We start from the raw sequence: 15,246 nt of genomic DNA on the forward strand, positions 1-15,246 counted from the left end.
ACAAACACACACAGTCTAATGTTTACCGTGTCAGATTGCAGTGTAAATAAAAAGGGAAGCTCTGATTTAAAAGAAGCCAAATCAAACAGGAGGGATGGTGTTATCAGGCCAGGTCGGATGAAAAGCGGAGAAAATAGATCTGTGTCAGAACAAAACTAACGCTTAATAAAAGTCCCTATGAAAACAAAACAGATTCTCTCTAAGGGTCTGGAATATTGTTGGAAAAAGACAAAAAAAAGTGAAACAGAGACACAAGGTCAGAACATTTGGCAAAATGCTCAGCTACCCCTGCTCACAGTGTGCTGTGGTAATCATTCCTCTAGTCCCCTGGGGGTTTTTGGAGAACACATTCTGACATCCTCGTAAACATTTTAAAAAGCAAACGAACGTCACTGGCTGGTGAGGGACAAACACAAAGACGTGAGGTTTTTAAAGACAAGCCAGCGCTGAAGCTGTGAATCTAGCTGCTGTTCGCTGTAAGAGGAGAATCCTGCAAACTACTCAGTACTGTTGCTTTTGTCCAAGATACAGAGCATCAGAGCTCCTTCATCATCTGCTAATGATCTAAGATTTACGCGCCCCCCTAGAGACACACAAAATTGAATTCATCATTTGTTACACTTGTGTATTCTGAGCATATTTCTTTCTTGAAGATAATTATTATTCTAGGCACAGAGCAGGCAGATTGAATCAATGAACACGGAAATGTGCTTCATAAGAATCTGTGACATGCTGAAATTTAGCAGAGACAAAACATCTGGAATAGGAATCTGTGTCATCACCATCACACAGGTCACCTGTTTTTATCTCTTTTCCTCTCCCTCACATCAGTTTGTCTGCAACCGCTTTGTGTATTTTTTTACACTTTAAAAGAAAAGTCAATTTTAAACAAATAGATCATAATTCTCATAGCATCGCCTTACAACAAACTCAAAGTGTATCCAGTACACACACACTCAAAGCACTTGTTGAAAGGACATTTTTGCAGGTGGACAAATTTCACTTCTCACCTCCGACTCAGCTCACAGACAGCCTCAGACAGTGTTTTTACACCCACATTAGTGACTATTGGGACTTTAAAATCTTTGTACAGCATCTCACCACCTGAGAAAGTTGTGGTTGTGACGCTCAAATGATTGATGTTCCCCAGCTTTGCATGGAATGCCACACTGCTGCCCGTGATGCCTCATTCTTCTCTCTTGATTACTTGGAAACGTTTTTTTCTTATTACAGTTATACTGTTTACTGTTCAGAATGAGAGAGCACACAAAGGTGATGATAATCATCAAGCTGCATTGCAAACCTTAAGCCACACAGTAACCCTGGCGGAATGCTAATGATAGTGACCGCCAGGCTGAACATCTGTGTGTGTGGAGACGATATCCCCCAGAGTCCCCCCTCTGGAGGTGTGAGGAACATTAGGCATTCAAAGGGCGGACTGTGAGCAAACTATCACATTTCTCACGTTTCTGCCTGCTTTTATTACCACTACAAAACCCAAATAACAAAAAACTACACACATTTGCAGAAGGTAAAGTCATGCAGAAAGAGGAAATGAATCGATCACTCTTACCTGGGTCATGAAAGGGCACCAGGGCAAAGTTATACAGAGGTCTCTTTGGTCTACTGAGGGATGTTTCCAAAATCTTGGAAGCTCCCTCGATAACCTGGACCAGATCGTCGTACATGGAGCCGGTTACATCAAAGACGAATGCCAAGGTGGATGCGCCCTCCGGGACGTCCTCTTTTGTGGCCCCGGTTCCCGTGTCTTGGCCGACAGAAAACGCCACTGACAGAACCAGCGGCAGCCACATCAATCTGGTCTCCATCTCTGATCAGAGAGTCTTCTCAGGCTGAGTTCTTGGATACTTTGTTCTCGCAGGAGGAAACCTCAGGGTGAGTGTCGAGGTAAAGGCAGAGACATCGGGGTCTCAGTAATGGGCCAAAAAATAAAATTAGAACAATTTACGAAGTGCAGAGCATCAGCCAGATAAAGCGGAATAAAAGAAGCCCTCGGCGCAGCTGCGGTTTTCCTGTGTCTCCACTATTTCTCCCGCAGTCTGTTGCAGCCTTTCACCTCTCTGTGAGCTCCACTTCTGATCCCAGCAGCTGTGGCAGTGCCTGTTCTCTCAGATCTGCAGAGTCAGGAGCCCCTGTTCAGCTCTGTCATACAAAGACCACCTCTCAGTGGGCCACAAAGTCTCCAAGGCGCAAACTATCCCAATGCACAATAGCAAGGACTGTGATTGGACAGAATGACTGGGGGTAACTTTGACGGACCGTGGCCTCAATATGCTGTACTTAGTCACGTTACACAAAGAAATCCACTTTATATGAGACGGTATACAATAATCAGACACAACTGGTTAGTTTTGACGGATTTACTTATAAACTGTGTTGGCAGGTGGCAAAATGTGATTCTGATTTGATGCAAATAATTAAACTGAGTTTTAATATCGAAGCGTGAAGTATGTGAATAAAGCTTGAATAAAATAAACTCAGACAAAAACAGCTCTGGGTGATTTGGATCGCTGTACTGCCATCTAGTGGTTGTATTCTGACTTCACAGTCAATCTGCGTCCAAATAACGAGGTAGAAGTGATCTTTAGTTTATCCTGATCAAACAATGAAAAAAGGGCCAGTGTACTTTCATCTGTGGAAAAGATGCGCTTTTATTGTTGTTAGAATATTCATTTAAACTTAAAGCAAGGCCTAAAAGACTTTGTACACATATTTGGAGACAAACTTTACTGAACAGGATGGATCCATGTCTTCATGTAAAATGACATTGACATTAGTAGTAATAAAATTGTGGTCTCCTGCTTATGTATTCCATCTGCTCCCAGGTTTGATGTATTATGTCTTTGGTTGTAAGAGATACTCATTTGGTTACTCATTACTATTGCCTTTCTATCAGCTACCACCAGTCTGGCTATTCTCCTCTAACCCTTTTCTACAACAAGACATTTTTACACAGAAAACAGCAGCTCACAATATTTTCTGTTTTATTTTCTTCTGTGTAAAGCCTCAGTGGATCAATTTAATCATTTCAATTCACTTAAATCACTTTTCTTCCTCATTTTCATGCTTGTTTTGAAATCTCAGCAGTTCTTGACTATGTCTAAAGACCTAAATGCTCCCTGTGATCTGCTGATTAGATTGTAGACCTGTAGGCGTACCAAATAAAGCCAATAAGTGTATGAGGTAAAGATATGTCATCGGTTTCTGTAATGGCTTCTCTATATAATCCATGTTCTCCAATCCTTTTTCTCCTGCAAATTGCAAAGTTACCATGTTCTAGCACAAGGGGGAGCTAGTCTACCACTGATGATGTGACATACGGTTACAAACACAGGGTACACATAGTCAAGGCAACTGAGAAAGTAAAAGTGGGCAAGGAAAGATATAAACACTATGATGAAGAGTATTACTGTAGGCTATATGGCTCTGTAAAAGAAACTGGCACTCAAAGTTCAGTGTCTGGCTTCAATCAAAGGTAATTTCAGTACGTCTTTACTGGAGGGTGTGGATGAAAAGTTACATGGAAACATTCAAATAAGAATCCAGACCTCACAAACCAAGATTTGCTCAGACAATGTAGGAAGTGAGCATCTGCTACTGAGATTTTTGCATTATAAACAAATACAGAGTCTAGCGCTGTTGGAAAATTCAGCGTGACAAACCCAGCAAGGCAATGATTATACAACGCATTTCACCACATAAATAAATCACATACAAAGTCAGAAGTACATCCTGTTCCTAAGAAACATACACAGGAGAAAAATATACAAGACAGGGGCACACACTCATATGCTCAAATACTAATTTCACACATCTATTCGACTGTGTGGGCGTGTTAGGATCGTTATTGAGTCATCTCAAATCAATCTGCAGATCTGTGGACACACTTCACATACCCAGGCCTGATTCCCTGGAAGTGAGGTGCAGGGTGCAGATGGAATCTGAGACATAGAGCAGAAGTGTCCCAACACACAGAGATTCATTATCAGGTGTGGGTGTTGTTGAAAGTAGGAAGCTGGTGTTTGTTTCCAAATCACAACCCGGTTCAGCAGGTGAACATTTAAATAAACCTTCATGACCCCTTGACTGTAAAAGTGTAAACATTTGATAAGATGTTACAATATTTATTATCATTTTGTTTGTATTAGAATTGATTTGGTTTACACATATTGTGTGGTTAAAAAGCAGAAACTATGATTTATATATGTGTATTTGTTCACTGACGTAACACTATCCCAAAGCTACCACAGGTCTAATCTAAGGACAGTGATTGCTCAGTTGACTACCGGCTCCACATCTTGCCTCATGTTGCCTCATGTTCACAGTCTAGTTTGCTCTGATTGATCCTATTTTCCTGTGATTCTGGTTATGCTTTATTTTCTTTTAGTTTCTGACTAATGATGTCAAACATGTTTGTCTGTTTGAGACAAGATTTGGCAGGAACACACAGGCCTGTAACCAAACATGAAAAAAAACAAATAATCTGATGAGTTGTGTAACTTCCTTTGTATTTCACAACATATCTAGACTGTCACAAATGGACCTGTGATACTCTACTAGTAAGATGCTGAGGGAAAGAAATGACCAAAATTGTAGCCTTATATTTTGAGGCACACACTTCCTGAAAAGTTTTTTTGAAAATTAAGCTGCAACACAAATTTTAACGTAAAAGGAAGTGGATGTAAACTGCAACACCTACAACTCTTTACATTGAACAAAGAAGGAGAGCAAGTGTGGAAATAATCCTACCTGATGATTTCAATATTTCTAAAGGAAAAATAACAGCTATACACAGTTTGGCAAGTAACAGAATTTAATATGGACAAGAGCTATGGAAAGCATTTTTTCACAAATAAATGATACTGTTGGCTATGTTTTTAATACAAGTCAATGTGAAAAACAGAAAGCCAATAAAAGGGGAAGAGAGCTGAGGTAATGAGAGGATACGAAAGCTGAGCCATGATGCAGCTCCACACTAATAAGTTCTGCCTGCCTGCACTGCCTCCAGCAGTCTGTCATTCACTCTCTGCTCTCGCTCTTTCTCGATTGTTCTCCGAAATGCCTCGGATGGGTACCTGTCTAGAAGGTGCTAGAATAGAGCATGTGCTCTTACATATGTGAGCTAGTTTACATTTGTTTTTGAACATTTTTGCGACATTTTACGAGGCAGTTAAACCACTTGTAGGTTTTTTTTTTAGTTTTATATAGTGTGCACAGTGCAAATTACTGGTTGCTGAGTGCATGCTCACAGGACGAGCATGATTGTCACGCACAAACACCACCTCCGTCTCCCAAACAAGATCTACATGACACATGCGTACCATCTTTCCAGTAAGCCAACCAGAAAGCCCGCCCTGGGGCCTGGGACTCTGTTGCCCAACAAACCTAATCCCTGGGCTTACTGCTTCTCATCTCGCTAAAGTCCCCCCTTTGTAGTGAACAGATCTCATCTGGCCAATGTGGCTCACTGGTTTTGCAGATATACGACAACATACCCTTTGTAATCCCTCTCCATTCTTTCTTTTTATCTCTTTCTCCCACTCTGGGTCTCTCCCTTTCATAAACATACACTGTACAGTATAGACATGTGTAACCATGCGAATACCAGCATTTGTGTGTGCAAACAATTGTCCTTATTCTCTCTCTGGCCCGCTCATATCAGTAACACACAAACAGTAAAGAAAATATTTCCTTAGTTCTTCTGTTCCATGGCTATTTTTATCTTTGTTGTAAATAATGAAAGAAGTAAACAACAGAGGGAGAGAGAGACGAAAGAAAGTGAAAGTTTATTTCAGAACGAATGTTACACTCCTAAAAAGTACTCTAAAATGCAAAAACACTGACATGAGAACATCTGACTTCTGATAATGTACGACACTGGTGTCGTTCTTTACCTGCCAGGTGAGAAATAGAAAGACAAATGAAAAAAGATGAAGCTCCTCCTTATGTCACATTCAAACCTAACTGGATCTAGCCTGACTGGCTTCCTAGCAATTTTCTCTGACACTATGCTAACCCAGTACCTGTTGCTCCTGGGTTTGCACATTCTTCTCTTCAAAACCCACAGTTAACACAGATCACATAATTAAGTGCTCATTCAGGCTTTTTTTTCACAGAACAGGAACACAGACTCTGCGAGAACACTGTGTATACGTGCATGTGTGCATGTGGGTGTGTCATAAAGTGCAATACAGCACACGAGGGTTAGAGGAAGAACAAGCTGTACGTGAATTTCTGACATTGTATGTGAACATGGCACTTGTTTACATGACGCAATAATTAAATGACTGCTATAAACAGACCAAGAAATCCAGCAGTGTTATCAGGCCATTTAATGATGAGATTAAATTAAGTGAAGTCACATGTGAGCAGAACAATCAGGCTCAACAGCAACCACACAATGTCACTGGATACCCAGGTTATTGTGTGGGTTACCTGAGCTATTTTTATATGTGAAGATGTGCCTCAAATGTGTGCTTTATAAAATGCTCTAAGCTAGACCCACTTGACAAATGTATTTATGTGAATCACATTTTTGGCTAAAAAAAAATATAAACAGTGGAGATGCTTAGTTTCACAGAAAGCAACTGCCATACACTAATTTTCACAGAGGATCCTCAGTTACACCTGCTCTCTGAGGAAAAGAAATTCACCACAGCAGACATGTCCAACGTTAACAACAGAGCTGTTAGGAGGATATGAAACTAACATAACATTTACTGTATGTCTATGTAGGGGAATCCAGGTCAGTCAGATGACTCTGGGTAATTACAGCTTCCCCTTCTTCACGTCATAATAATCAGTCCCGATAAATGGACCAACCAACCAAGAGTAGAGTAGAGTAGAGTAGAGTAGAGTAGAAGAGAAGAGAAGAGAAGAGAAGAGAAGAGAAGAGAAGAGAAGAGAAGAGAAGAGAAGAGAAGAGAAGAGAAGAGAAGAGAAGAGAACTCTGCCTTGCATTCATTTTTCTCAAATGGAGCATGAATGTGTAATTAAGTGTTTCTATGGAAGGACGGCAGTAAAAGTAGTTTCATAAATAATGCAGTTGTGGAATGGATCAAGGGATGATAGAGAGTGAGAAGTTAAAGTGGTATGGTTTCAAGAGTGTGGAGAAGGATAGTGGGTGGACAGTATGAGTATGAGTATGACACCTCCCTGACTACCGTACATTTTCTGACAATAAAATTCTTCTACAGCCTTTGCGAATGCATTTGTGTGAGAAGCGGGGCATTATGTCTTCAGACTGTTCTCAGCCACAAGGCCTCATCAGTCAAAAACTAGACACATTTCATCACTAAGTCTCACTTCCCATGGCCTTGAGGAAGTTGATCTGTGGATGTTTATCTTACATAGGAGGAAGAAAATGCTAAGTCTGCATATCTGAAACACTTGTTCTGGACAGAAGAACAGACACAAGACAAACAAGTTCCAGCATGGTACATCTGTGGGTTTTGTAACCGAGGACTGTGGTAAATCAAGGCATCTAATAAAATATATTTTCCAACAGCAAAACAAGTTCTGTTTGCAAAACTAAACAGTATTTTATCACATACACTCTCAACTGTGACTACAGTTGCAATCCACCAATTAATAAAATGTGTTTTACTAAAGGAATAAAATTGAGAGAAATTATATTTACATAGGTCCAAATAAAGGCTAACATGATGTTTATCCAGCCTAATCTGTGTATGAGCAGCTGCAGCTAATTTATACTGTGACATGGATTCACTGATGAGGGATTAGCAACCATCATTTTTATTTATTTATTTATTTATTTATTTTTGCTAATCTAACCAGACTTTAAAGTGAAATTTGTAGTATTCTGTGTTTTAAAAAGCCTAAATTGAATAGTTCTGACATACAAATCCGGTGTGCTGAGCTATAATTAGCTACACACATTTTGCTAATGCAAAAGTGTAAATGAAAACATGCTAGAAGCTAAGGAGTAATTACATAGCCTTACCACAGAGCGTCACTCTATCAGCTGTATGGCCGAGTCCAGAACTCTGTCTCTGAGTCTCATGCCGGGGAAAAAAACGATAAGCAGCCTCCCGCTCCGCTATCTGTGGTTTGTTTTTAGCATTTAGTTTAGCACAGGAGCGCAGAAACATCGGTAATTTACTTACGCATTTGTGTAACCCTGAGGGCAGATTAGATGCTACAATGACTCACTAGACCACCTTGAGGTACATATGGGGTATTGCATGAGAATATAGGCTAGCAGCTAACGTCAACAGATATCTCTCCAAGACCACACACAGGTCTGAGACAAAATCGTGTGGTTCAATTTGGAACATTTAATCTGTATAAAGTTACGTTTATTGTTGTGCTGTCATGTTATCTATTGTGTCAACTTTTATATAACATAAATAGTATCAAGTAGCATTTATTTTGTTTACAGATTTGTGTTTGGGGTTTACCTCTCCCCCTCTTTCTCACTGGGCCGGTAGTGAAAATTTCTACTATACTATACTACTACTACTATACTACTATAATTTGTCTGAGGGTTTAAATAGGAAATGTAGGTCGCAGAGCAAAGCACGAGGACATTTCTGGGGACAGGCCACCATGATTGTTTCAAGGAACTACATTGTTGTTGACACAAAAAATTACAATGTGAGTCACACCTCATGTGAAATCTGCCTCAGAGGCTTTGATTTTACTGGAACTCACCTGCTTGTCATTTTTGTGAAACCATTAACTTTGGGTTCAGGTTAAAGATTGCTTTGGGCTGCTTTGACAACATTGTCAGGAAAAAGAAGAAATTATAAAGTTAATAGGAAACTAGTATGAGGCCTAAAAGGTTTGGCCATTCTGTATAATATATATGACACTATGACAACATAATGCTTTAAATGAATGAATAAATCGATTTGTATAACAAAAGTTGTTTTTCATTCACTCATTATTTCTGATTGATTGCACAGGACCTCAACAAAAAACAAGCATGTAGTATAAACTCACCCTCATACTCACACGGACATACAATTAAGACAGCATTCCCACAGGGTACTTCATTTGAAAGACAAATTTATATTCCAGCCCTGCCTACCTCAGATGGAACCAGAGAAACTCACGTGTACAGGCTTCAGATTACTAATCACCATGGTAACAGCGATAAAGGCTTGTGAGGTGTATGGACAAGGTCACTGCTGGTTTTCCCAATCTGACCGTGTGTCACTGTACGCCACTGTGCCAGTGACAGATTGAATGTTCAACATCACAGTGAAGTATGCGCTGTTTTCATGCTGCTTTTCTAAATGAAGATCGTACACAGTGTTGTATCATGTATCAGTACAGTGGCTTTGCTCATCAGTGGAATGCAGAGATTCATTTGTGAAATGTGTGTGAAAAGTGTGTATGTTGCTGTATGTGCCCCAGGCACTGAAGCATCCAGTCATTTTGTGTAGCCTATTTCTCCTCTGACACTGTTTTTGTCTAGGACATTATTATTATTATTATTGACTCCTTGACCTAACCTTGGCATCAACCAAACCATTATCTTTTCCATATAACCCGAAGCCTTTAAATAAGATGTGTCATGCCATGGGGACTCACCAAAATGTTCTTATGTAGTCCCTGATATGAAGCAGTGTAACAGGTACCACACATGGCCTTGTACCACCTGATGTATTAAATTCCTTCCTTTATCCTGTACGCTGTGCTTTATGAATGATTCCATTTACAGCTAAAAAGAAAATCCACTGTCTTTGACATAAGTATATTGAGAGTGGGTTTGGGTCTCTGCATAGCTGTGCACCCACGTTCATAGTGAGGGCAGAAGGCAGGCAGATTATAGTTGTTTCTATGCCTTTCGTAACTCACAGGAACTTATTGTCCACTGTGACCTAAGTGCTGTGACTCCTCTTATGTAAGTAGCACATATTAAAATGGACCGGTCCATTTACTCCTTGGCCTTCAGTTGTAACAGTCAGAGGCAAAGATGTTTCCTTTTGTTTCAGCCTTATCAGAAATAGTTTTCATGATTTATTTTCCGTTAAGCTTCTCACCAAACTACATAAGACAGTGATGTCTGTCTGACTCACAGTGATTCTATTTAATATAAAAACAGCTTTTAGGAAGGCCGAAGACTGGATTCTAGAAAGTGAGTGATTGTGTTTTTAGCCAAAACACGTAGCTCATGGTCAAAATATCAACACTACACTTCACTGCTGGAATGTGACATTGAGGAAAACACACAAGGACTCGAACCACAAATTAGGGTTAGGGTTAGGGTTAGGGTTAGGGTTTTTTACCCTTTTAAGGCAAAAAATACTGGATAATAATATACATCATTCAAGGCATTATACATTGTATAGTCAGAAGGTATAATGTATAATATCCATATGATTTTCCTTAAATACATACAAGTGTGACACATTAAATGATAGATTATCATATTCTAGACAAAAAAAGGCAACACAGCCATGGATTTATCATGATCCAATTTCTCAAGTAAATATTATGGTCTGGTATGGCAGACTACACCTGCTGACATTTGCTGGTTGGTGCCATAACAGAACACTTCACATACCACGGCTTAAAAAACATAAAAACACGAGTGATGTTTAAATCCTTGGAAAACAAGGAAACCTCTCCTCAGCCTTGAACTGTGTGATGGAGCTCTAAAATATAATGTGTGTGTTTCTTTTATGGTACATATTAGTGAGGTATGAATCATACAAAAGAAAAGAAAATGCATCATTTATTGTGCCCCCCCTTGCTCATCTGGGATATGTGGTGAGGACTCAGGCTCAGGCACAGAGGGAATATTTTCAGGCAGATTTATTTTAAACAGGGTCTGAACCAGGCAAACGGATGTTCAAAGAAAAAAAAAACTCAACACAAAGAAGAATTCAAAACATGAATACCAAGAAGGCCGGAACTCACAGGGAAAACACCAGCGAACACACAAGACGCTCTGACAGGGCGTGCAGGGGAAAACAAGGACTAATACACAAGGGCAGGAGACACAATGAGACACAGGTGACACACATTAGGGCAGGGCAGGTATCAACAAGGAGGGAGACACAGGAGGAAGCAAAGCACACACAAGGGAGCAGAGCCTATCAAAAATAAAACAGGAAGTAGCCTGAACAAACCATGAAAAACACAAAGACATGTACCAAAACAACCAAAATACAACAACACTAAAATTAGGACAACACAGGATCATGACACAGATAATCATCTATGTACAACAGCAGGTTCATCGGTGCAGGTAGATAATATAATATAGCTGATAGCAACACTGTGTTTGTGCTTCTGTAGCACTGAGGGTGTGATCTGCCAGTATCTGGCTACAACTGGATAAATGTGTCTAGGGTCAAACTGATGTAAGGCCTTGTTACTGGAAGCACACTGGTTAAAAGTTAAACTGTGTGTGTGTGTGTGTTTGCGTGCATGTCAGTCTTCATGTGTTTGCTCACATGTCTACACAACACATGTGTCTGTCCCCAAGTTACGAAACTTTGACCAATGATGTTATCTAGGTCACATTTTATGCCCACCTGTTGTAGGGTTAACCCCCCCTAAAGAGATCAAATAGAGAAATCCTATTGAGACATCAGCAGCTCTGCTTTGAAGCACAGTTGTTACGGTTTAACCTACTCACTTAAACTGTGGAAAATTCCTTTTGCACAGCCCTAAGTGTGAACAGAATAATGATTAACTGCATAAGCGATGCAATCCAGATTTTCATGCTGCGTGTTTGTAATCACAGCTTTTGAAATATTTTCTTTACTGCAGGAACAGGACTCATCAAATCTGTGTTTTATGTACAAGTTTTTAAGAATATTCAAATGACTAATAACTCACATCAAACAGCACACTGGTGTTGATAATGCTACACTCACCACAGCCTTACAAAAAACAGGATATCAATGCAAAGTGTACTAATGTGTATGATTGTACCATTCCTCAAAGGGATTGTGCTGCTAACTACCTCATTATGGAAAGCACAGTGTGATGAGCTGGCCATTGGTACGCAACTAATTAGGTATTGCTGGCAGCTTTTCTAAGCACCCCACTGTCACTATGGTTAAAGTGTGTTAAGAGGAAAGCTGTGAGATATTAAAGTCTCATTAAAAAAGGCACAGAGGAATTAAACAGTGGGCGACAAGTTTAATGCAAGATATCACAGTGACAGTGACATAAATGAAAACCAACGATTAATCAAAGTAATACTTTTTTGAAAACTTTGCATCAAAAATGATGATTCACACAGTATAACATGAAATCTGGAAGGTTAAGGAGAGCTGTTAGGTTTTAATGAAGATATCGTTTCAATTTTTAGATGCAGAGGAGAGCTTTTATATTTGTCTCCTCTCGGCTTCTTGTCCTGGACTCAACTGATAGCCCAGAGGAATCAGCTGTGTATGTGGGAACACTGAGGGTTGTTACATTTTGTTGTTATTGTAAGGGTGATTGAAAGCGGCTTAGGGTAGAAGGAGTTACGCACTAAGACATAGCCACAACACTAGGGAGATTGTGCTCTTTCTCATATCATGTTGAAAATCTGGGCTGCTAAATTCAAACGTGGCGTCAAGAACCTGGAAGCTAACCTCAGTCCATGAAGCCCAGTCAGGGACTTCACCAAGTGAATGACCAAGGTGTCAGCTGGCCGGGCTGACACCCTTTTTTTTCAGATCCTTAATTTTTCTTCAGCAAATTCAGCAAACCTGCTGATGTAAGGGTGCCACTATTACAGACATGTAATACACCGATCTCTCAGACACTATGGGAGAAAATCAAGATCATTCATTGAGGGAAGCTGAGAAGGAAAGTTCTCCACCACCAGCGTTTTGCAGCCCAGCACCCGCCCCACATCACCTGATGTTGTCCCCTTCGATTACTTTTTCTTCCACAAGATAAAGGTGATGAAAAATCAATTTGTGTAAATGTAAGGGATCACTGTGTTTAAAATCAAATGTACTCCTCATAGCTTAGGCCACAAACTTATTAATACTCCCTTGAAGAGATGTTTTTGATGAGCTGCTCCTTCTCCACTATTCACTTAAGCCATGTCTTTTTTTGTATTAGTGTGTATTTTATTTTGTATTATTTCTTGTTAAATTCCCTGGATCACAGCCATACTCGCTCCCAGCTCTGTGTAATATGTTTGAGGTTTTATGAGTTCAGCCGAGATAATCCTGTCTTAACAGTCATGAGGAAAAGAGAGGAGCGCTCAGTGAAAGACAGCATCAGAAATAAACGGTTATATAAACAGAATGAATGCTGTTATTCATGTGAATCAAAGAAATGAGCATCAATCTGTTAACACTTCAGGCATCAGCCGTATTTATAAAAAATTAAATTATCTGAAGCACGTTGTCACATGCATGTCTTCAGATTTGCTTTTTTAAAGAAAACCGATACTGTCACAGGAGATCTGTGATGTCTTATTTATGTATCATTCAATCATTTGCACAAACAGTTTGCACACAGTTGCATCAATCAATCATTAGATAGTGATACCACTTTAAAGGCAGTGATCGTTTAAAGTGATCCAGGCATTGATCCTTCTTGCCTTGTGGGTTCCAAAAAAAAGCAGATTGGTAAAAAAAAGAAGCATGTAGCTACTCAAAGGAGACTTTTTTGTTAACTTGTAAACTGTATTGCATCTCAAGAATGTAGCAAGACTTTTCTGCCAGTGTTTGAAATGCTGAGGTCAGATAGCAACGTTAAGGAGCATGACCTACAGTATGCCACACATCAAGCACACCAGAGCCACAGTGTTACGCATTGTTTCACTTTCAAATACACTTAGCAAAGCTTTATTGCTGTGTTTCAAAGTGTAAGTCATGCAGATGTGCAGCCTAAATGTTTGAATGCAGAGGTCAGGAGACAAATCATGATGCACCTTGAGTCCAAGGAGCACTGACCTCTGTGATAAAAGACAAACATGTCAGTGTGTCTGTAGAAACAGACTTAAATTCTTATATCAAATACTTTAAATCTTTCTCTGCATCTCATTTTTAAAAAATGACATTTTGGTAAATGTGAAATCAGGTTATTCAAAATAAACATGCAGACTGTTGTTTCTGTGTTAATTAGAACAGCCAGGACATTTACAGGAAGACATTGTGCCCTACAGGGAAATCAATGCAACACTTAGTTAAGACAGTACTTCACTGTGCAGCTAATCAAATCTTTGTTTCTCACAAAGTCTATCTTGGGAATGTGTGCTTCTGTGGGTAAGTGTGTGTGTGTGTTCTATTTTCACTAAACTGACCCATTTCCTAGGTACAAGACAGACCGCGTGAGAAGTATGAAAAGTGAGAGGGTTTTTGTGTACTTTCATGGGACGCAGACCAAGACTCCTGTGACTCTCTTGTGACTCTTCGTCCTGTGGAGACAATAAGGGAAAGCCTGGCACAGTTCTGTGGGAAAGAGAGAGAGAGGGTGCTTGACTACAGTGATTCTTTTGTTGTGTTTTAGCACAGAATTATCATTGTCAGTACAAGATTTCAGGTCTAACTTAACATTATCAGCTGCATTCAGGTGCAAAGCTCATATTAAAACACCATTTTGTTACTGACAGACAGAAATGTTTTAAAATGACCAGCTATATGTCGCCATGCCAACGTAAGACTGCAAATAAAGTGTACTGTGAAGTGGTGCATGCTCAATTTGCCACATTAAGCTACAAAAGGTACTGTACGTTTCTGCAGACAGGGTCGTTGTTGCATCACTAGCCAGACTTTCTTTAAGTGACAGTTGCTATGGATGCGGTTCTAATCAGTCTGAAAGATCACTCCAATCAGTGCAATTCATCTACAGGAGGCCAGTAAATTTAATTTGTGTCAAAATATTTATTTAAAAAAACAAAATGACAAAAAATAGATTTAAATACAATGGGACTTGAAGACATAATAATGTCTAAAATACTATATTTTAATTTATGTCAAACCATGACTGTGAGAAAGCAGCATCTGTATCTCAGTCAAAAGATGATAAATAAAACTAGCCTTTGAACTGTCAACGCTGCCTTTCGTTTGTCAATGTCGCCAGCTTGTCATGAGGTTAACTTAATGAGCTTCACGGTTTATCAGTGCCTTATCAGAGGACTATGTAACACCACACTCACGTGGCACAGTTCTCATTTTTCAGTGCCCTCAGCATGAGAACTAGGGAGGGGGGTAAATCACAACAAAACTGTACAATTGGCCTGCACAGATATGATCATCTAAATATAACCAGCTTTAATCAGAATGGAGAATAGAA

At 39.7% G+C, this 15,246-nt stretch overlaps 1 protein-coding gene across 1 annotated transcript in view; it reads right to left on the minus strand.

Annotated features, from left to right (window-relative positions):
- Window positions 1–2,160, minus strand: part of hmcn1 (hemicentin 1) — a 61,830-nt gene extending 59,670 nt beyond the window's left edge. Inside the window, exon 1 of the mRNA XM_028403671.1 lies at window positions 1,574–2,160. Within this exon, the coding sequence (XP_028259472.1) occupies window positions 1,574–1,829 (256 nt within the window). The 5' untranslated portion in view covers window positions 1,830–2,160. The remainder of the gene's footprint in view (window positions 1–1,573) is intronic.
- Window positions 2,161–15,246: the final 13,086 nt, after the last annotated feature.

The sequence above is a fragment of the Parambassis ranga genome, chromosome 4 (genome assembly GCF_900634625.1).
Source record: "Parambassis ranga chromosome 4, fParRan2.1, whole genome shotgun sequence".
In the NCBI taxonomy this organism is placed as follows: Eukaryota; Metazoa; Chordata; class Actinopteri; family Ambassidae; genus Parambassis; species Parambassis ranga.